The sequence below is a fragment of the Zonotrichia leucophrys genome, chromosome 2 (genome assembly GCF_028769735.1).
Source record: "Zonotrichia leucophrys gambelii isolate GWCS_2022_RI chromosome 2, RI_Zleu_2.0, whole genome shotgun sequence".
NCBI classification, from domain to species: Eukaryota; Metazoa; Chordata; class Aves; order Passeriformes; family Passerellidae; genus Zonotrichia; species Zonotrichia leucophrys.
In genome coordinates this window covers 25,491,133-25,512,344 of record NC_088171.1, presented here as the reverse complement: position 1 = coordinate 25,512,344, position 21,212 = coordinate 25,491,133, and the positions used below count along the sequence as shown (strand labels likewise).

The window sequence follows — 21,212 nt, the reverse complement described above, 5'->3', positions numbered from 1 at the left end:
TCTGTTGTGCTCATTTATATTCATTATGCAGACAAAGAGACATTCTAGCCACAAAGTGAAGACCTTGATAAGGCCCTGACTCTGTCTTCAAGACACAAATAAGAAAGCCTATCCTGGTTAGCCTGGTTTTAAAATTATTCCAGCTTCCTTACTCATTGATGTTTTATTTATCTCTCCCCCAGTCCTAGCCCTGGGGGAATGCTCCACACTGAAATTGCTTTAGAGTAGTGGAGTTAAATGTTAGCCTTTCTCACCTCCCAGCCACCATTTTCAAAGAGCATAATGGGAATGACAACCAAAAAAAGGCAGCTTTCAACTCATACTGTGACTGAAGAAAACAGGATGGAGAAGTATCCAGAAGAGGATTTTGGTTTAAAACACAAATAATATCTGTTATCACACTGGGGACTCCAATTCAGTAGAGTACTTACATTCTTATCAGCTGGTCAAAGAAAAACACAATATTCATGTACACACTAAATCAAAAACCTGAGGTTGCTCACTTAAACCCCCCACAAAATCCAAAGGGAAATGAAGTTGTGATGGGATGGTGCTACACAAAGTAAGCACAAGCATTGACCAAGGCCCAGCCTAGGGTCAGGGATCAATGTGTTGAGTACTACAGTCTCTCTGACTTTTTCCAGCTTAAAGCCCAAGTGAAAGCTGCAAACAGATGCCTCCTTTACTCAGGGCTCAAGGCCAAAAACTGCCTTCTGAAGGCAGGTGACTCTTACACTTAAACAAAAACCCAAGAACGATGTAACTCTCTGTGTGAAAGCCTATCCAGGAGATGAAGATGACAGTAGTGATTGCCATATAAAAGGCTAAGTGCCTGTAATGCTCATCCACTACATGGGAGTTAAAATTTAATTCCCCTTACATCAAAGAATCTCTTCTTAAAACTAACAGCTCCTTGCCATTTCATTTTAACAAGTTTTTCAGCACATCTCAGATCCCAAAGCTGCCTCCTCAGTGCCTAAAGGAAACAGGTGAAACATTAAGCTACACAGTTGTGTTTGCCCCGTGTTCCTTCTAGTGCCAGGACCTGCAAAATCATCCAGTACAGACAATTCTTTTGGTCCCAGGTTGAACTGAAATGATGGAAGAACACAACACAACCTCTGGTGCAGTGTTTAGGTAGATGCTCTTCTAGAAAATTATGGAGGTCCAAGTCCCCTTCGTATGCCCATCTTCCAAAGATGGTTACCTCTTCTGTCTGCTCTTTTATTAATCATATGGACCAGCCAAAGTTTTCACTAAAGTGTTATTGCAGATTTTCAACACACCTAAGCAGCTGCTAACCTTCATGAGATGATGTACATTGCACTCTAAGATCAGTAAGAAATCTCATTAAGTGCTAGCAAATGGCTAAACATAATATCGATCAGCTTAGAGGTGTGATGTGATCACACAGAGGAGACTCACTGGCTACCAATTAAACTAAAAAACTGCTTTCAACTGAAAGCACTACAGCCTCTTCCATGAATCTGTGCCACTTGTTAAAAACTGCCAGGCAAAAACTACAGGATTTTTTTTTTTTTGTTATCGATGCAGTTTACTGATAATGATGGATTATAAGTAATTTCCTTTATTAATAAAACAGCTTTGCCTCTCTTTGAATATTAACAGATATTGAAACTATTTCCAGCAAAGCATCAGTTCATGGTTTCATTAGAGATCTACCTGAAGCAAACATTTTCTGACACAATTCTTGTAAGCGGATGAAGAGACCATCCCACCAGTACTTAGTATAATTAGACAGCAGACTACATGTTCAGTGCACTGGTTTGGCTCCTTGCATAACAGACTACACTTCCCAGGGGTAGTTGTTTTGGGAAAACAAAGTCAAAGCACAGAATAAAGGCCCACAATTGTTGTTATTATCTTAGCTAAAAAATATCCTACAGTCCCACTGCTACATATTCTACAATAGGCTAAAAAAATATCCTACAGTCTCATAGGTGACAAGTCCACTGGCAATCCATGCAATGGTTTAGCGTCACCTTCTAATAATCATAATCATGTTTCCAGTTTTAAGAAAAATTTCCCTAAGTCATCTCAATTTGAGAAGCTTTTTAACACTGTCACCTGATTTTGCTGTATTACACCACTCTCTGAAGTTCTGTTTGTTCCAAACTTTCCCATTCTGTTAAGTTTACTTGGTGTCACACATCCATGAGAAAAGGAAGCACTGTCTGTTTTGCAACTCTCCTAATGCCCACTCCGTTCAACACAGCTGAATGCACCAAAAGATAAAAAAATTAGTAGCTGTGCATATCTTTAGATCACTGCCATAATCACTTCTATCCAGGTGTCCTGTTACAAATGCACACTGATCACTTATTTTTTATTCCAAATGGGGCAGAAAATTACACAGGACTCAGTGATGTTGTAATGACAGTTTCCAGCAGCATTGTCTGCCATTCTTATGCAGTACAGTTTGCATTCTGTAGTACAGGGATGCTCAGGAATCATTGCATGCAAGCTCAGTGCTCTCAATCAGAGTTGGTGGCATAATCTCTGGAAATCCATTACCACTACTGCTGAACTAATTTACTGATCAAGTTCCTGACAGCAGCATGATGAAGGGCTGCACAATGTCTAAGAGTCCCAAAAATATCTTATTTCTGGTGGTGACACTGATATCTACCCCAAATATACAAATATGGATGTAAGCAGAAGCCGTTCTTTCAAAGTAAGATGTTTCAAATGTAATTTATTGCACAATTGCATTTTTTTTCACCTTAGAAAAGTAATAAAATCTGAAACTCTGAAAAAATCTCAAACCCCAAAAGGTGTATGAGGGACAGTACTCCTTTTCATCTACTGCTAGTGGTTTTTTCAAGTAGTGAGACAAAAGATAAAATTTTGACCTTTATTTTCAATGTAATGCTAGCTAGTCATTAAATGACAACTATTATTCATCAAGTCATCAAGCAAGGTTGTATCTTGGATTCCAGTGCTAATAAAAGATGAAGAATTTCATCTAGTATTTCATGATTATAGTTCCACTCTTGTTTAAAAGAGAACAAAAAAATACCTTATACAGGAGAGATGTCGCGACATATTTACCTTTAACCGACCTTTGCTACATCCTCCTAGCAGGTTTACCCTGCACTGCAAAAATTCTTGCAGCTAAAGCAAGCCCTATACCCTTGGCAGCATTACGTTCGTAATGTAAGAATAAATTACAGAGTTTTTAAGAAAAAAATGTATCTTTCAAAACATTCTGATGAATTACCACTACAATATTTTATTAGTCAAGTATCTGCGTACACAAATATGTATTTGTACACACAAGTTTGTTTTTTCAATTCTTACTTTTCTAGGTGTACAAGTGTATCCTCTAAAAAGGATACAATAGCAATAGATTTGCCTATAAATTTGTCAGATGAAGCAGATACTCCACACAATACAGACCTGGGCAAACACTTTTTCTCCTCTCAGGTCTCAGCCACAGTTTTAAGGAAAACCGACAGAACATATGACACATCTAGATTTTGTTGTCTCTCACACAATAAAGAATCAAGCTATCAAAGCAAAGCCTGAGATCAGAACAATCTGTGGACAGTACAAGAACCAAAAAATGAACAGCGTTCCTTGAGCTTCCATGGATATGAAGCTATAAATTTCACACATTATTTACTAACTATAAATAATAAAATACAATAAACAAAAGCTACATATAATGCTGCAACAAAAACTTGGTGGAGAAAGTACCACAGTAAATTCTTGACTTGAATGATAAACATGATCTGCACAGAACAATGAAAAAGTTATAAAATAAATGATTAAAAAAGCTTCTTTGTTGTCTTTTCAATTTTTTAATGCAATGCAAAATGTCAAGTATGTAATCCTAGAAAACACGCGAACCAAGGACAGAAGGGGAAACTGTCCTAGGCCATCACAAAACTGCAGCTCTGGAAGTGTCCAGAATCAACAGCAGGGGAGGGGGTGGAGGGCCTGGGGAGGGAGGAACGAAGAAAAAGAGGAAAAAACAGAGACTACATTTTAAAACCAAAAAATCTCTTTAATGCTCAGGTAGCATCAGGTAATCAAGTGAGGCAAAATGGTGAAGTGAGAGTGTATTTTGGTTAATGCTATACTGAAGGACTACTGATGCAGCAGGAAGCAGCCAGCTCTTAAAAGAAGGCCAAAAACCTGCTCTGTGGCTTCTCTGAGTCCTTAAGGCTGTGAGTGAAGTGCTGCCAAGTACCACTGCTTACAAAAACTGGAGCAGGACCCTGCTGGGGCACAGGGCTGGGTACCAACCCAGCCCCGACCCAGCCTGCGCCCCCACCCCATCACCCAGCTGGGGCACGACACCACCCTGCCCAGCCAGCACCCTTGCCAAGCCCCGGGCTCCTCACTGCTGCACCGAGCTTCCAGCAGCACAGCACTCTCAAGCTAAATCCAGCTTTCTCCAACTCACAAACTTGGAGCTCTTAATGGAACAGATTAACTACAGTGTTCTTTGGAGCTTAGAGACACAAAGTGACCCTTTGCACTAGGAAAATAAAATGAATAAAGTAAATCATATAGGGGCACAAGAGGCTTGCTTTAGAAGAATCACTTTTAAGCCACAAGAGTGAAAACAATTTATTCTATTCGCTATGTTTTATACCCTTTTTTCAAAGAAGTATTCAAAAAACTTCTCACTAACCCTTCTTGTTTCAGATATGGCTGTTGGTCATCTCCAGACACACACACTGATCTCTCTTCTGGGAGTTGTTAAGCTTTACAAGAGCAGCAAAATGCCTCTCTTTTTCACTACTGGAGAGGTAAACTAGATACACTAGACAAAATCAGCAACTTGGTACATTTTACAAAGTGAGTAGCTCAAAGATTTCACTTCAAGTGCACAGCCCAGGATGAGATTATTTGTTTGCTTAACCACAGCTTTTGAGTATTTGGACTCAACTGGGCATCAGATCACATTCCCATTCCAATCAAGGAATTCCCACTCCAATCAAGGCTTACCCTAGCCATCCAGACCTCAGCTACTGCTGCATGCAAAATGTTGGTGGTCTTTCCCTCTGCTGCAAATGAAAACTGCTCCTCAACAGCTTTATTTTTGCATAGGCAGTTTTAAATTTTTCCTTTTCCTCATAAAAATTAAACTCATAATATTTGTTTAAATATTTCCCCAAAATCTTTTGCCTTATTAAATGTTACTTAAAAGGTTAGGTCAATCTGCTTATGCATACAACAAAATATGTCCAAGAAAAACCCCTTAAAATCCTTTCTTAGCAGTGGTGGGCCTAGCTTCTCATTAATAAGAAGCATTAGAAGTCTAGTATCAATATTTAAACTTAACTATCTGTAATTACAAAGTAAGAATTTAGGCTTTATGCAATGAACTCTTACTAAAATACTCATATAGATTTAAACAACATTAACTATTACAATCAAACCTATTGGAACTGCTGCACCAATTTGGATTTGCACAACCATGCAGTCTTAAAGCCTGACAAATAATTCAAGAAGTCACTTAGTATAGTTCACAAATAATAAAATTAAGATGGTTTATCTTGGATGCAATTTAGCTGCTTCCTTTACCAAAATTCACTATTAGGAAAATAGTTTTTCTCTGATCTAAATAAGCAACAGAACCACATCATGGCTCAAAACTGAAGGGATCTACAAAGGCCATCTGGTCCAATGCCCCAGCTGAAGCACAGCACTCCTTGCCCAGGACCATGGCCAGACAGCTTTTGGGTGTCTCCAAAGATGGACTATCCATAGCCTCTCTGGCAACCTGTGCCAGCGCTCAGTCACCCTCTCAGGGAAAGAGTTTCCTGATGTTCACAGGAACCTCCTGTGTTTCAGCTGGTGCCCACCCTGCCACTGGGCATAACTGGAAAGAGCCTGACTCTTGCACCATCCCTTGCAGTATTTATATACATTAATAAGACCACTGAGTCTTCACTTCTCCAGGCTCAGCAGAGCCAGTTCTCTCAGCCTTTCCTCACAGGAAAGATGCTCCAGACCTGTCATCATCTTAATGGGCCTTCCCTGGGCTTTCTCCTGCGCTGGGGAGCCCAGAATAGGGCCCAGAATTCCACATGAGGCCTCAGTGGTGTGGAGGAGGGATCACCTTCCTTGCCCTGATGGCAGCACCCACAGTCAGCTTTCCTTGTAACACAAGCACATGGCTGACTCATATTTCACTTGCTGTTGTCCAGCACCCTGGAGCACTTCTGCACAGCTGAAGAGGATTCACCCTCTGGATGGTGCTGAGAACACAACGACGCACAGGGCCAGGCACAGGACTTTGCACCTCTCTCTGCTGAACTTCATGAGCTTTGTGGCTTCTCACCTCTCTGTTCAGCCAGCTTCCAACCTACCTCACTGCTCATCCAGCCCATCTTTAACAAGCTTCTCTGTGAATATGTTGTGTCAAAAGCCTTACTGAAGTGAATGTACACAAAGCCACAGCTCTCACCCCACCTATTAAGCCAGTTATTTCTTTGTAGATGGTTATGAGGTTGATTAGGCACTTCCCCTTTTTTTCCCCTTTTAGGCCACAAGGTCAAGACTTACTGGTAATGACTGTGTCATGCACTGCAGTAAACCACAGCAAGTCTCAGCAGTTATTTTGCATCTACAGCTGTTAAACTTGAGAGAATTTTTCACTGGCCATACACAAAGAATGAGAGAAAAGAAAAAAAAAGGAAGAAAAAAAGAGCCCCTCTTTTTAATGGTATTTCCCTCCCCCCCCAAATCAAATATTAACATGAAAGAAATGTACAAAAAATCAAGGAAGCATTTTTCAGTCAACCTACTAAATTAAGAAAGATAACACTGAGCAACTACTTCAGAGGAAAATGGCTGGGCAAAGGGGAATAAAGAGCTACATGGTCTGGTAGTCTCTTCCTATCAAATGTCATACTGAAACATTCTCATTTCTGTTAGTGCACTTTGCCACACTGCTAAATTACCATCTTTTTTTCAAGAGGACTCTCTCTTAACCTCTGGATTAATGTGTTCTCTCTGCATTTTTTGCCCTTGCAAAAAACACAACACTAACATATTTTGAATATTCTATTTAAACGGTCTATGCACAATGAAATCTACTGGGCAATCACTAAAGCCAACACTAATGAGAAAGTATCTTTGGGCTTTTAAGAAGGTAGAATTAATAGGTATGTCAGATTCTACACATTTAAGGAATCTAGAGTATGTCAGCATCTAAATATATCACCATCCATCTTAAAGATGACTGCAAGCTTATAAAGATTTAAAGATGATTACAAGCTAGATAAAAAAAATCCTAATGCTTTATCATAAAGGCCATGAATTAGATAGAGAGGAGTTTGACAGCATGACTTTTAAAAGCCTCTATAGTTTATTGCTTTCAAACAACTAATGTGAAATACAGTGATTTTATCAAATGGAAGTCCCTGGGTCTACATGCAGCATAGATTGAATACTGGAAGATATCCTTTCAATGTGAACCAGCATCTTATGCCCTTGAGATTATTCACTGAATATTAAGGCAGATAGAAACTGCAGAGTGGAACATCAGAAGTTACAGATGTGCACAGACTAAGAGCACAGCTTTATGTATAACAGCATAAGGGAAACAGGTCTTAGAGATAAATTCTGCATTCACACCTTCCACTAACTTTATCATATGGAATTATCTGAGTGATCTGATGGGTCTCTTGAATCAACTCTCGTAACTAACTCGAGTAAAATTAGCTTCTCTCAATAGAACTTTCTATATAAAAAAGACATCATAGAATAACATCCATTCATTACTTTGTAGCATTTAATTACAGGAATGTCTGGTATCCTTTTTAATAGATTATTTGTGGCCTTCAAGGTTAATAGAGCTAAAGGTAATTGCAACACTTTAAAAAATTAAGAGACACTACTACACAACACAGTAGTCTATCAGAAACGTAGGAAGAGTGCCTTCTATTAAAATTCTTTATTCTTAGTTGGAAAACATTCAATTCCATCTTGAAAGTGGAATGCTGCCACTTAGTTTTCAGGTGCCTTTTCACTTGAATACAGAAATGCAATAATGGTCCTTTTCAGGCCTTGCGCATCACTCAATGAGCAAGATAAGTTACTTAAGGCCCCTGTTTTAGGATAGAATTAACCAAGAAAAAGACACATAAGAGCATCAAGTTGCTACAGCTCTCCCTGCAGACCCACATGCCTGAAGCAGAATCCATCAGACACGGTCCAGATGAAGTCTCCTTGGCAAGTTATAAAATGACACCCATAATTCCCTACTGCTTCTAAAATATTTTGCTTCATGTTATCTCAAATGCCATTTGCCTTCCTCACAGCTGCATCACATCATGGGTTGCTGCTGTCATTCTGTGGGAGCACGTCAGAGTGGCCTTCTCCTTAGCTGCCATCCCCTACAAATGAGTCACTAGTTCACAGTGAAAGTTCTTAGCTCATAAATCCATCCCCATCACTCAAGTCCTCACAGTCCCCATATTTTGCTGTAATCCTATGCAATGATAAAGCTTCCCCACTTTCTGCCAAAAGCAAGTGTCATTAGTGTGCTCCAACTTCCTGAGACAGAGCTACTGAAATTTTTAACAAGGTCTTTTATCTTATCAAAGGCAGATCCTAATTTAGTTTGGCATATACTACCTCTGATAAATCCATTTACATGTATTCCATTTGCCTCTCTGCCTTTGATTCTTTAAAAAGTGCTCTCTACTGCTTTGCTATGGGGAAAAAAAATTAGTAATTTTCAGGCAGCCAGAATCATCTTTCTTCTACTTTCTGAAAAACAGCTATTAAATTTGCTCTTCTGCAGTTAAATACCATTTCTACTTTGATAGTGCTCTTTTCGTTTTGAAATATATGCTGCAAGATTTTCTAAAACACAGCTTCTTTGACCAAGCCCCACACAAACTTGAGCCCTAGGAACCTGCAGGTTTCTTCTTGATTTCACTATTTGAATTTCCACAATAAACTGGGGGTGATAACTCTGACCATAACTTCATACTCACTGTGTAACACCCACCCTCCTTTCTTTTAATTTTAATGGATGAATAGCTTTTTACTACTTAGACTATTTTCCTTTACAAGGTCAAACTCAGCTTGACTTCTGGCAACTTCTTAGTCACATTTAAGACTTTTGAACTCTAATGACATTCTTCATTTTTTCAACAACCACTTCTGCCACTCCTTCCAAGTTCTTGGCTAACTTATGATGTTCTCTTTGGCTGACTTTTCTTCTGATTAGGTCTGCAATCATTCTGCTTGTATAGTCTGTTTTTTTCTTGGGATGAAAATCCTACACACTTTTTCTAATTCTGAATCAAAGAGTTCCCTTTGCTCTTTGGTTCAGCTAATTTCAAACTATTTCCCTACAGTTTCTCAGTCTGCATTTTTGAAATTCAAAACCTTTAATTGGAAAACCCTTTCAATTTAAAACACATAAACCTCTGATGCAAATAATTTCATCAAAATTCTGTTTCTACACACAGTCCTTCTAGACTGCCCTCAATACTTATGAAACCCAGGTTTTAGGCTACATTATTTGTTTTTAGTTCAAGAGCTACATGTGTGAACACTACACCCAGGAACTGCTGATCCCTAGAATTAGTAGTGAAATTATGACTTTTATATAAGAGTTAAAGACTCCACAGCATATTGAAACAGGGAAATAACTTTATTCTATTTACTGTAGTCCAATAATTCCATATATACTTAATACAAGAAAACCTGAAAGTGCAAAAGGGTCATAGGTGAAGGCATAAAAATCCACAGCAATTATGAGGTATCTTTGTTCACCACAGTGACTGAATCAAAATAGTAACTTCTGAAGTGCTTTATCCCTTCACTATCTGTTATCTGAGTGCATCCAGTCTCTGAATCCTTAATACTTACTTCTCATTCCTTTCCTTGACAAACACTTGTAAAAGGCTCTGCCTTTCATAAAAAGATCTTCCCTAAGAGCATATTACCAGAGCAAAGAACCTGGTTTTTTACACTATTATTTTTTTATGAATAATCCAAGTTAGCAGGACACTCCCTGCAGTACAACACATTTTAATATTAAAGTCAGTAGAATTCCCCCTACTTGACAATACCTGGAAAAAAGCTAATTTCATTTTATGCAGCAGGATAGACACGTTCCAAGCTACCCAGCCAATAGCTCTGCATGCCAAACTACTTCACACATTGAGATGAATGAAATTAATTACCAGCTTGCTGTCCATTTTATGAAATTTGAATATGAGCATGAAAGTTCAGTGATATATTCAACACTACAGGAGTCAGAGACTAAGCCTACCTAATACTTAGTTTCATGCTTTAGCAAAAACTATCATCCACTCCTAAGGCTGTAAACAAAGCATGTGGCATCCCACCCTTATGGGGAAGGGAGCACCAAGACTCAGAGATACTCATGACAAATGCCAGAGGGTCCACAAGAGCTTACAAAATTTTATTAGTAAATTATGCCCACCCAGGAGATATGTTTCTCACTTTCAATGCCAATTAGCTATCATGGGCAGTCAGATCTTCTAGACCCTTCTGGAAAGGGTTGGAGAGCTTTGATGGTCTTTATAACCACCAAATGATGACAAGTCTTGGTGACTGGGTTGGCCTTTGGTCAACATTTCAGGCCCAATTCTCAACCTCATTCCTGCACTTGCGCTGTACCGTGTTGTGCCTATCTCCAGGATCCCAAACCAAAACTAATCTCAGCAAAGTGCTGCCCTTCCTCTGTATGGTCCCTTCTTCAGAAACATCCTTATCTTTCTCACAGATTGTTATTACCAACAATCCTTGGTTGGCTCCACAGCTATCCAGCTGTCGGTGTCTGAGGATACATATTAGTTTTCCTATCTTCTAGGCTTCTACATGGACACAAGAGCTGAAGTAGTGAACCAAATTTAAGGAAAACAAAATATTCTTTCAGTGATTTCAGAAAGAGCTATGCATCTTTTTTTATCTGTAAGTTTGCATCATTAACCCATTCAAAAGGTGGATGAATTTCTCAGATTCTGTAACGACTTCAATCTAACAAAGCTTCAGTGTCTTTCTGCAACTCCTGTCTTCCATATTTGCCTTAAACAACAAGTGTCCTAATGTGAACTGTGACTATTTTATTTATAAAATCACAGGCTCACTGGGGGTGGAAAATGTGGAGATCACCAAAATCCAACTCAGTATTCATTTAAGTAAAACACACATAGAAATGACAAGTTTGGACTGCAGAGTGCCTGTGGATGGGTGACCTTCTCCTATGACCCAAAATAGTTCATCAACATTTTAACAACAGATAAATACAATATTGAGCATTGCATCAAGCACAGAAACGCTTCTTTTTTACTCTAAGACTTGAAAGTGCTTTCAGCGTACTTTATTATGATGGCTAATAAAGAATAATGATATTTTAGATTAAATATTTCCAACGTAATTAGTGCCAGATTGTTTCAGATTCTTTCTCTGCCACTATTTACATTCCTGAACACATTTTGTTGGGGCAACCCCTAATGCCAATATAGGCTGGGGGAGTGAAGAGACCAGGAGCAGCCCTGCCAAGGACTTTGGGGTGCTGGTGGGTGAGAGGCTGGACACGACCCAGCCATGGGCACTCACAGCCCAGAGAGCCAAACGTGTCCTGGTGAGAGAGACCCCACCTGAACACAGCACCCAGCTTTGCGGTGCTCAGTTCAGGAAGGACATGGACTTGTTGGAGCAAGTCCAGAGCAGGGCCACTAAGATGATTAGAGTGATGGAGCACCTTTCCTATGAGGAAAGGCAGAGATAATTTGGATTGTTCAGCTTGGAAAAGGGAAGTTTTTGGAGTGACCACATTGTAGCCTTTCAGTAGCTGATGGAAGCCTACAAGAAAGATGGAGAGAGACATTTTACAAGCGCTTGTAGTGTCAGGACAAGGGGGAATAGCTTCAAACTGAAAGTTTAAATTATATATTAGGAAAAGATTCTTTACTATGGGGGTGGTGAGACACTGGAACATGTTGCCCAGAGAAGCTGTGGATACCTCAACCCTGGAAGTGTTCAAGGCCAGATTGGATGGAGCTGAGCAACTCCGACTAGTGGAAGGAGTCCGTGCCCATGGCAGGGGGGGTTGGAACTAAATGATCTTTCAGGTCCCTTCAGAAATGAGGAATAACTGAAAGAAAGACTCATTCCTTGAAATTATTTTTATAAAAAGTTTGTAAAAAAAATTTCAAAGGAACTGTTAAATACAAATTTCATTTATGTTCTACACTCAACTATAATCACAGCACTTGTAAATTTCATTTAAAGGTGAGAGAGAGTACAAGTTCCAGTTCTGGAAGACCATCTGAACAAGACATGATCTGGAAAACTGAAATAGTGTGGGGTATAAAATCCAGTCATGCTGCCTGACAAGAGAGAGGAAGCACAATAGGAGGCATGGGCACTAGTGATTACATTCTCTTCATATGGAATTAGCAGAAGGATGGAAAAGCCATTTGCTATTTATCTTCTTTCATGTTCCCCTCTCTTCCACCTACCGCCAAAACTCAAGAGAGGTCTGCAGAGATGTCCCTTCACAACTGCACCCTAAGGAATCTTTACAGAATGCTAAAAACTGCAGCAGCAGCCTGGGCCAAACCCCCTTGCAGCACCACGAGTCCCCTGCTGTCTGCCATACGGTGTGATCACATAATACCCAGGCCCTTGGCTGGTGGGACAGAGTCAGTGGAGCAGAAGGTTGCAAAAGGAAGCTCAGCAGGAGACACAAATTGCTGTTAACAGCTTTAAATGGTTCAATGTGTACCTGGTGCCAGAATCAGGCACCAACTGAAGATGCAGCCATCAGCTACCAGGGCAGCAGAAACTATGGACTTGGAAATGGAAATTACTCTTCATCCTAATTCTACCCAGGATGGAGGAAGCACGGCTCAAAAAACAACTTGTGATTTGGACAATCGATACATTTCCATTTGCTAGGGTGTGGAAAGCCACAAGCTAATGAATTCTGCATTACAGGCAAACCTTGCCCAATTAGCCCACAGTGTCTGGGAAGCAGTAGATGACCCAACCCTCAGGAAACCCTGCAAAACCCAATGAAAACCAATAAATCAGTGAGTGTTAGGGGTGCTGGGAGCAGGGGTAGGTGGGGTGGGGGGTGTTGTTTTGTTTCTTTGGTAGCAAAGTATCCCTGGAAAAACAAGGGTATGTCTTTCCTTATCCCATTTACTTAACTTTTTCACCTTGTACACTTGCCCCGGAGAGCTTCAGTTCTATCCCTGAGCACAAACACAATACCTCAAGACAAGAGCAGGCCAATGCTGATAAAGGCCTCTATATCACTACATAAACAGTCATATGAACAGCTACAGAAATGTTCACATCCCTTGTTTAGCAACACACTCCACTGCAGAGTCCACAGCCACTCTTGGGCCCTTTTGTACTCCTTTTTATTAACAGCACAAAGCTGATTTAAGCTCCCACAGAAACACACAACTGCTCACGCCAGCAACACCTCACTCCAAATACCTAGAAACTCTCCAAGCCTACAGTGGCCTCTGGGTAGTCACCCACTCCTAAAGGGACTTTCAACACAGATGAAATCAGCAAATATATCCCATCATCGTAGAGCCCAGCAAATGGCCCATGGAGCATGGAATCTGTGATAGCAAAATTACAGACTGTAACACAGTAGAATTTCCTGCATGCATTGATTCGAGTCTTCCTCTTGATAGTGAGTTTCTCAACAAATTAGTCTTTTTCCTGTTTGGGAAACATGCAGAATTCAGTCTTTATCAGTCTGGTAAGATTTTATTTATTTATCCTTCTACCTATATTTCACTGCTTCTCATAGTCCTCAGCATTACACTTAAAGCAACAAAAAAGTCTCTTACATGTCTGTCTGAAGAAATCATATAGAAAAATAGTCCAAAGATGTTTACCTAAACCTGCTGAGATCTTCAAGTAACAACTTTATGGCAATAACTACCCACTGATTCGACAGTTCACACATTCAAATGCCAACTTTGCTAATTATTTCAGAATTTTCCTGTAGGAGGAGAGTGATGGTACAATACTGAAATCAACACTAAACATCCAAAGTTTGGGTTGGACTTTGCACACCACTATCTAGCAAAATAGTCAAGCACAAATTGCATCATTTTCATAAAGACAAATCAGTTTCCAACAGTTCAGAAAACACTCCTATATTGCTTTTTATTTTCCTCTCTTGCAATCATGCCATGCATGAGATGATGTTCAGCTAAGTATTAATGAAACCAGTCATGCCCACTAACAAAAAATTGTGTAGAACAGAAAAATCCCTAAACAGTTGCTGCCTATTCAGTCAGATGCAACATCCCAGTGTAACAGATGGGGCACAGGGAGTCACAGGGTAGTTCATCTGCTGGCACCGTGTGAGGGGACAGAACACAAGTCCCTCTTGCCGCCTGCACTGCTCATTATAGCTGGGCTGCTCAGAAAGCTCCTGCCAGAGCCAGCTCCAGCCTCCCAGCAGCGTGTCCCAGAGTGCAGGAGCCCAGGGACCCAGGAGCCACAAGGACCCTCCAGGGGCTTCTCCAGCTGCCCCTCCTGGGTCCCTGCCCGCGGTGGCATGGCCAGGCAGTGACCTGAGGGCCCTGGCAGTGACCTGGGGGCCCTGGCAGCCTGCCCTGGCAGCGACCTGGGGGCCCTGGCAGCGACCTGGGGGCCCTGGCACTGACCCGAGGGCCCTGGCACTGACCCGAGGGCCCTGGCACTGACCTGGGGGCCCTGGCCCACACAGCTTCACATTGCTGAGGGAACTGCACAGAGAAGGGAGCACCGCTCCAGAGGCAGCTTTTAATTTTCCACAACTTTAGCTGCAGTTCCTCCTGCTTGGGCCAGCCTTCCACACGGTCTCACTTCTGCTTCCCCACATGATGAACAGATTGCAGGCACTGGAGGCAACAGGACAAAAAGCAGGGGATCTCCCAAGCCCTCCCACAATGTTCTCTCCCAGCACAGCTTTTATTCTTTTTTCTTCCTATCTACAATAAAGATGTCAGAATAATTAAAGCAGTGATTTGTTTACTTTGGATAAGCTTTTAAAGAGTGCTTTATGCTTAAACCCATGACAAATGTGCTTTTTTAATTATTTACAAAAATTACTTCTAGAGCATTTTCCTGATGGACTATTATTATTACTGTACAATGCGTAATCTGAAATAAACATAGCATGAAAAACTTAAAAAGAAAACAAATAATTGAGAAAATACTCTTAGAGCACTTGGCATGACAGCATGATTCAAACAGCAATACACTGAAGTAAAAATGTCACTATTTGCTCTTTCAGAAACAGCAGAAAAGTCTGACCATCTCAAGGATAAAATCACTTTCTGGATTTTCATCTGTTGGAACCATCATAAACAACTGGCAGATCTTTCAGAAGAGAGAAAATCATCTTGTCTGTTAGTACACCTTGTCTATTAGCTTGAGCCAGAAAGCAGTGGAGGGGACAACTTCCTTTGTAATCAAGGTTTTCCCCACTGCACCTCCCTCCAAGAGTTCAAGAAAACCTGGTACTTTAATTATGGGAACAATCAAGAAGGAACAAAAAATACTTAGAATTTTTGGTTCACGATACAAGCCTGAATAGAACACTAACAAACTAAAATTATTTAAAAAATCCATATCTTGCCTTGGAATATTTTCTTTCAGTGCAAAGATCCTCTTTTCAAAGCATGAAGCAAGATAGTTCTTTGTACTCCACCCCATGATAAACAGATATGAAAATCTGGTTGCTTTATTCAGATGAAAACTTCATATCACAATACACATCCCACTTTACTTTAAACCACAGGCAGTGTGAATGCAGATTTTGTAAATCACATTATTTTGAATTTAACACTGGCACTTCTGTTCATTGACTTAGTAATTTTCATTGCTAAAATCACACAAGGAAAACAGTCAACTTCAATTACACATTTTTAATTTTAAAATTCTTACATTTCAAGTACTCCATGATATATTTCTGCTTCAAGAATCCACTTCTGCAATAATTGCTATGGTTTTGAATTGTCCATTACAGACATGTGGCATCTCCAGCCAGGGTCAAACCCTCACACACATGCACTAAAACCAACTTGGAAGTAAAATACTTTTATATTTAACCCTGAGACTCAGCAGTGAAAAGCTGGTACAACAAAACTTAACAAGCCATTAACTAGTTATTCCTTCTTGAACTGAAAAGCACTGGAAACAACATTCGTAGTGGCAATTTAAGGTACTTAAAAACAAACCATAACAGCTCTGCAAAAAGCACACCTTTCACTAGATATTTCAGTCAATTGATTTCACCCTTCTGTAGCACTAAGATATATAGTGCTCTCTTTATAGATACATAAATGCTTTAGAAGTTTTAAATAAATAAGAGTGCTACTACAAAAGATGATACTGAGATTTGGAATATTAACAGTCCTCTACTACAGGATCACACTGTACTTCAGGACAGGTACTTTAAGAATCTGCTGAAAGCTGAGGAAAAGCCTTTCCATCTCAGGAAGCTGTGATTTCAAATGAAATCAAACAAGCAGCTTAAAAGTCACCAAATACCCACAGTGACATTTCACAATGGTTACAATGCAGTCATAGAAGTCAAAATATGCATGGCAAAATTCTTGAACTTCACAAGCCCAGCTGTCATGCTCAAATTCTGCTGGTTTAGTCAGCCATCAGAAAATCTAGGAAATGAGACAAGCTCCTCAGAGCTCAGCAGCCTTACTTCATTTAAGATTATGTTCACTGACTGCAATAAAGACATGTATCAAAAGATCCTCTGAAATCTCTTTGGAGGCAAGATCAAATGCCAAAATCTCCTTCAAATAAAGCTGCATTTGAAAACAAACCAAACTGCAAAAAAAAAAGGAACATAAGAAACTGTACCTTAATTGGAGCCCGGCTAAACTGTATTTTTCTGTTGGCTGGGATTTCATCTTCATCTGGCAATCCATTAATTTCAGAATATTCCATATCAGGTTCATAACAGTTATTTTCATCACTGTCATCCAGATCATCCTGTTCTGTACCTGTCTCTCCCCAGTCAGAATTATACCTGGATCGTACCCGATACACACTGTAGTCAGAATGCATGTACACGTGGGAACTCTGAAAATTATTCACATCTTCATGCCCATCTTTTTCACTTTCCTCATCATAATGGGACTCAGTAGCATCTGTGGCAAAATCACCACCTGCAGCTACATTTCTTGTTAACTCTGCAGCTTCAGGCCTATCAAAGATATCTTCTGTGTGTTCTGACTGTTCCTTCTGTTGCACCAAAACTCCTGTCTCTGTTTTTGACTTACTCCTAGCACAGCTGTCCACAGATCTTTCACTGTCAAGCACACCAACCAAATCCTGTTGACCTGTTGCAGAACTCTCAACAGAATCAGCACTTGCCTCTGTGCTCTTTTTTATTTCTTCAGTTGTTTTTGAACCCACCGAAGTGCCTGTGGACACTTTCTGTCTCGGTGTGGAAGAAGTGTTAGTCTGCTGAGAGTTCTCAACAGACACCACGCCTGTACTCTGTTTGGCTGGGGGAGACCACGTGCTGGCCTCTTTCAAAGGACTGAAACCCTCAAGGTTTGCAACGGGCGAGGAGATATTTGTGACAGTAGATGAGAGGTTTAGTGGATAGTGACCAGTTACAGAGTACTCTTCGTTGTTTTCTGACTTTTCTGCGTTTATGCTGTGTGAGTCAGTGTTTTCAAAAACTGCACTGAGCTGACTCACAGTTGGAGAGACAGTCTCTGTCCTTGGGCTAAGACTGTCCAGTGAATCCATGCTGCCTCTGTTAGACTTAGAGCTGCACCACTCATCTGGAAGTTCATTAGAAATGATTTTCTCTTTCTTTGGGGAATAGCGATTTGAATGTCCTGTTTCATGAGCATTTCGCTCAAACATCTTCCGAGTTTCAGTAAACTTGGAATAGGAAGGACCATCATGGATAGTGTCAAATCTACTTATCCTTTCGGACACGGACGATTCCAACTTTACGATTGAACCATCTGCTTTTTCTACAAATTCTTTGGGCCTAATTCGTCTTTGAGGTGATGGAGGGCCACCCTTTCCCCTGGTTTTAGGGGCAACTCCAGCACTTTCAGTGGGCTCCATGCCCATCTGCATAAATAAGTTCTTGATCCTATTGACATTTGAGCCATATTTCCTTCCCCTGCTCTGTGAGGCCTCTCCTTCCTCTTTCGTTTTTTGGTCTCCATCGGATTTCGGTTTGTCAAAGGTGCTTTTCAGCGCCTGGAACTCAGTCCTATAAGCATTTCTGTGAGGAGAGGCACTTCGGAGGGTGGATCTTTCTCCTGAAGACTCTGTTTTCATCATGTTTACTTCAGGAGTGTGAAACCTGCCTGCATAGTTTCTGCAGTACCGCTCTTAGTAGTTTGCCACAGCAGATTCTGCTTGAGGAGTGCTTTTCCTCAGAGGCCACTGCCCTTCAGCAGGACCATACTTGACAGATCTGGAGGCAAATGTCTTAATGCACACAGTCAATTTTGACAAAGCAGCACGACTGAGGACTCTCAAGAACAAGGGCTGATTTAACCTGCAATAGAAAGGAGGGTTTTCTGAAACCATGTCAGGTACTTTAAGTCTGTCATAATTTCCATTTACCATTTTCTAATATGTTTACAAAAAACTAGCAAAAAAAATACAAACCAACATCGCACAGACATGTGAAAACTTGCCATTACCAACTTTTTCAAATTGACTGTTGCATAATTTATAATCTATAACATCATAGTGAAAGAACAAATAATCACAGCTTTCCATTCACAAGTATAGTATCACGGCACAAATATGCACGCAAAGGAAAGGCAATGTGACATGAAATATGAGGCGCTGCAAGACAATCCTTGCTCGCTCAGAGAAACATAATGGTAGAAACATGATCAAAGATAATTTGCTTAGAAAGGCAAATTAAACATCAGCTCGAGGGAATACAAAAACTGCACCCAAAGTTAACAGCTGACAGGGTAATGGAAGTGAAATCCCGTTAGAGAAAGTTACCCCTCGTCACGGGCAGAGGTTTTATCGCCTGGAACCCCGGAGGTACCAACGCGGAGATGCGGGAACGGAGCCGGGGGCTGGACCGCTCGCACGGCGCGGCCCCAGGGGCTCATCCCCGGCTCCCGCAGCCCAGCGAAGGGCACCCCGGGGGTCTCCCGAGCCAATCCCCTCTCCCTTCCCCTCCGTTCCTGCTCCCCAGCCCTCGCCCTGCCGCGCTGCCGCCGCTGAGGCGGGGACGCCTCACTCTGGCGGCTGCACACACGGTGCCGGTGCCGGTACCGGGAGCCCGCGGCCGCCGCACCGAGAGCGACGCGCCCGTCCCCGCGCACCTCCCGCTCCGCTCCCGCCGATCGCCACGGGCGACTGGAAAGGCCACACGGCAGAGACCCTCGGCGAGCCGTGCAGCCCTCGCAGGACGCAATAAACTGAACCCGAGAGGGCAGCGCTGGAGCCCCGCGGCGGTTCCTCCTCGGGCGGCCGTGCCGCCCCGGCGGGCCGGAGCCGCGGGGCCTCGGGCGGCAGCACCTTGCGGCGGGGCAGTGCCCAGGCAGAGCCCGCCGCGCCCGCGAAACAAAAGCCCGGTGCCAGCGCCGTTCACCGTGGAGCCCCGTAACCGTGCCGCGGAGCGCGCACGCCGCCTTACCCAGCCGACAGCCGCGACGGACTCCCCCGGCCGCCCGGCTCAGCGCTGCCCCCGCGCCTCCTCTGCGCAGAGCGGCCGCTGCCGCCGCCCGCCTGACAGGAGGCAGCAGCCACCGCGTCGCCTCAACGCCATTGCAGGCAGCGGCGGCGGCGGCGGCAGCGGGGGCACGGACACGGCTCCGCGCGCACACCCGCGGCGCGGCGCGGGGGAGGATGAGGCGCCGGGGCCGCCGCAGCCGCGCTCCCGCCGCCGCCCGCCCCTCCGCCGCCGCGCCCCCGCCGCGCCCCCGCCGCCGGACGCGCCCCGAGCCGCCGCCGCCGCCCGCCGCGGGGCCGCCCGCCGCCGCCGCCGCCCGCGGTGACAGGTGCCTCACCTCCTCGGCGAGCCGCAGTGGTTCGCTCCGCCGGCGGGGCGGGGGAGGCGGCCAGCCCGCTGCAGTCCGGCCCCGGGCGGTGACTGCCGAGAAGCGGAGGACGGGCCCGGCCGCGGCCACGCCGCCGGCGCCGAGTCCCGGTGCCTGCCTCCGGCCCGGTTTATCCCCCTCTTCTCTGCCCTGGAACGCTCGTTTCCAGCCTGACCCCCGCGGCCCGGGCCCGCCCGGCACCCGCCCGTGTCGGAGGAGGCAGCGTGCCCGCCCCCGCGCGGGAGGGGCAGCGTCCCGGGTCCCGGGAAAGCCCCCGCGCCTTCCCGCTGCAGGAAACCCGCGGGGCGCGGGGCGCACGGAGAGCTCCCTGCAGATCAGGAGCCGCCGTGCTCCTTCCCCCGCTGTTCACCCGCTCGCCCAGGCTGCCCGAGCGAGGACAGTGCTGCTGACAAACCCCGGAGAACCGCTCTCAGCTCCGTGGGCATGGCTTGTTCTGGCAGCTGCTGACAGGGACGAGGATCATCTTTGGAGCGCAACCACAAAGCCTTTGTTGTTTGTTAGCTAGGCGAGTTCACCACAAAAATGTTTTGGCTTTATAAAGGTAATAAGAAAACTTAATTGCAGAACATGAAATCTCTAGGTAATTTGTAAAATGGGCAGTCCGGGAAGGTAATGACTGTTGATCACATAGCAGCTCCTAAGCAAAGTTCGTGGAACTAACTGCATAAATATCAAAAAATGGCCTGGGGATGTACAATGCAAAGTTTGAAAACTAATTATTATGTGTACAGAAGCAAGCCAGTGGTGACTGGAAATAAAAAAAAGAGATATAGAAATCCACAAACTTGATTCATTAATTTTGCATTGGTAGCATACCATGGAAGCATTCACAGGTGTCAATCTCTACCTATTTTGTACCATGGGGATGCAGCACATGACTGTTTGCCTCAATATAGTTTAAATAACCAGCATGAGTATTGACAGGCAAACAACAAAATGTATAGATTGGAAACAGCATTTTGATAAATACACACGCCAGAGGCCAGGAACAGAAGTGAGGGCATTTCAGAATTTTCCCCACTGCTGGCAGGACCCTGTCCTGGCACACTGCACTGCCCCGGCTCAGGCTCATGGAGCCTCGGGAGGAGCTGGGGGATTCTGGATGCCCTGCCGGCTGCTGAGCAAGGCTGTGCCAAA

At 43.2% G+C, this 21,212-nt stretch overlaps 1 protein-coding gene across 5 annotated transcripts in view; it reads right to left on the bottom strand.

Annotated features, from left to right (window-relative positions):
* Positions 1 to 20,213, bottom strand: part of PPP1R9A (protein phosphatase 1 regulatory subunit 9A) — a 131,455-nt gene extending 111,242 nt beyond the window's left edge. For 4 of the 5 annotated variants that reach the window (XM_064704331.1, XM_064704335.1, XM_064704336.1 and 1 more), the window contains exons 1-2: positions 19,652 to 19,869; positions 16,873 to 18,544 (exon numbers count right to left, since the gene is read on the bottom strand). In XM_064704331.1, coding sequence (XP_064560401.1) covers positions 16,873 to 18,324 — 1,452 coding nt within the window. In that variant the 5' untranslated portion in view covers positions 18,325 to 18,544; positions 19,652 to 19,869. Of the gene's footprint in view, positions 1 to 16,872; positions 18,545 to 19,651; positions 19,870 to 20,024 lie in introns of those variants that run through there. The other variant, XM_064704334.1, reaches the window with a different exon arrangement.
* Between the last annotated feature and the right edge of the window lie 999 nt (positions 20,214 to 21,212).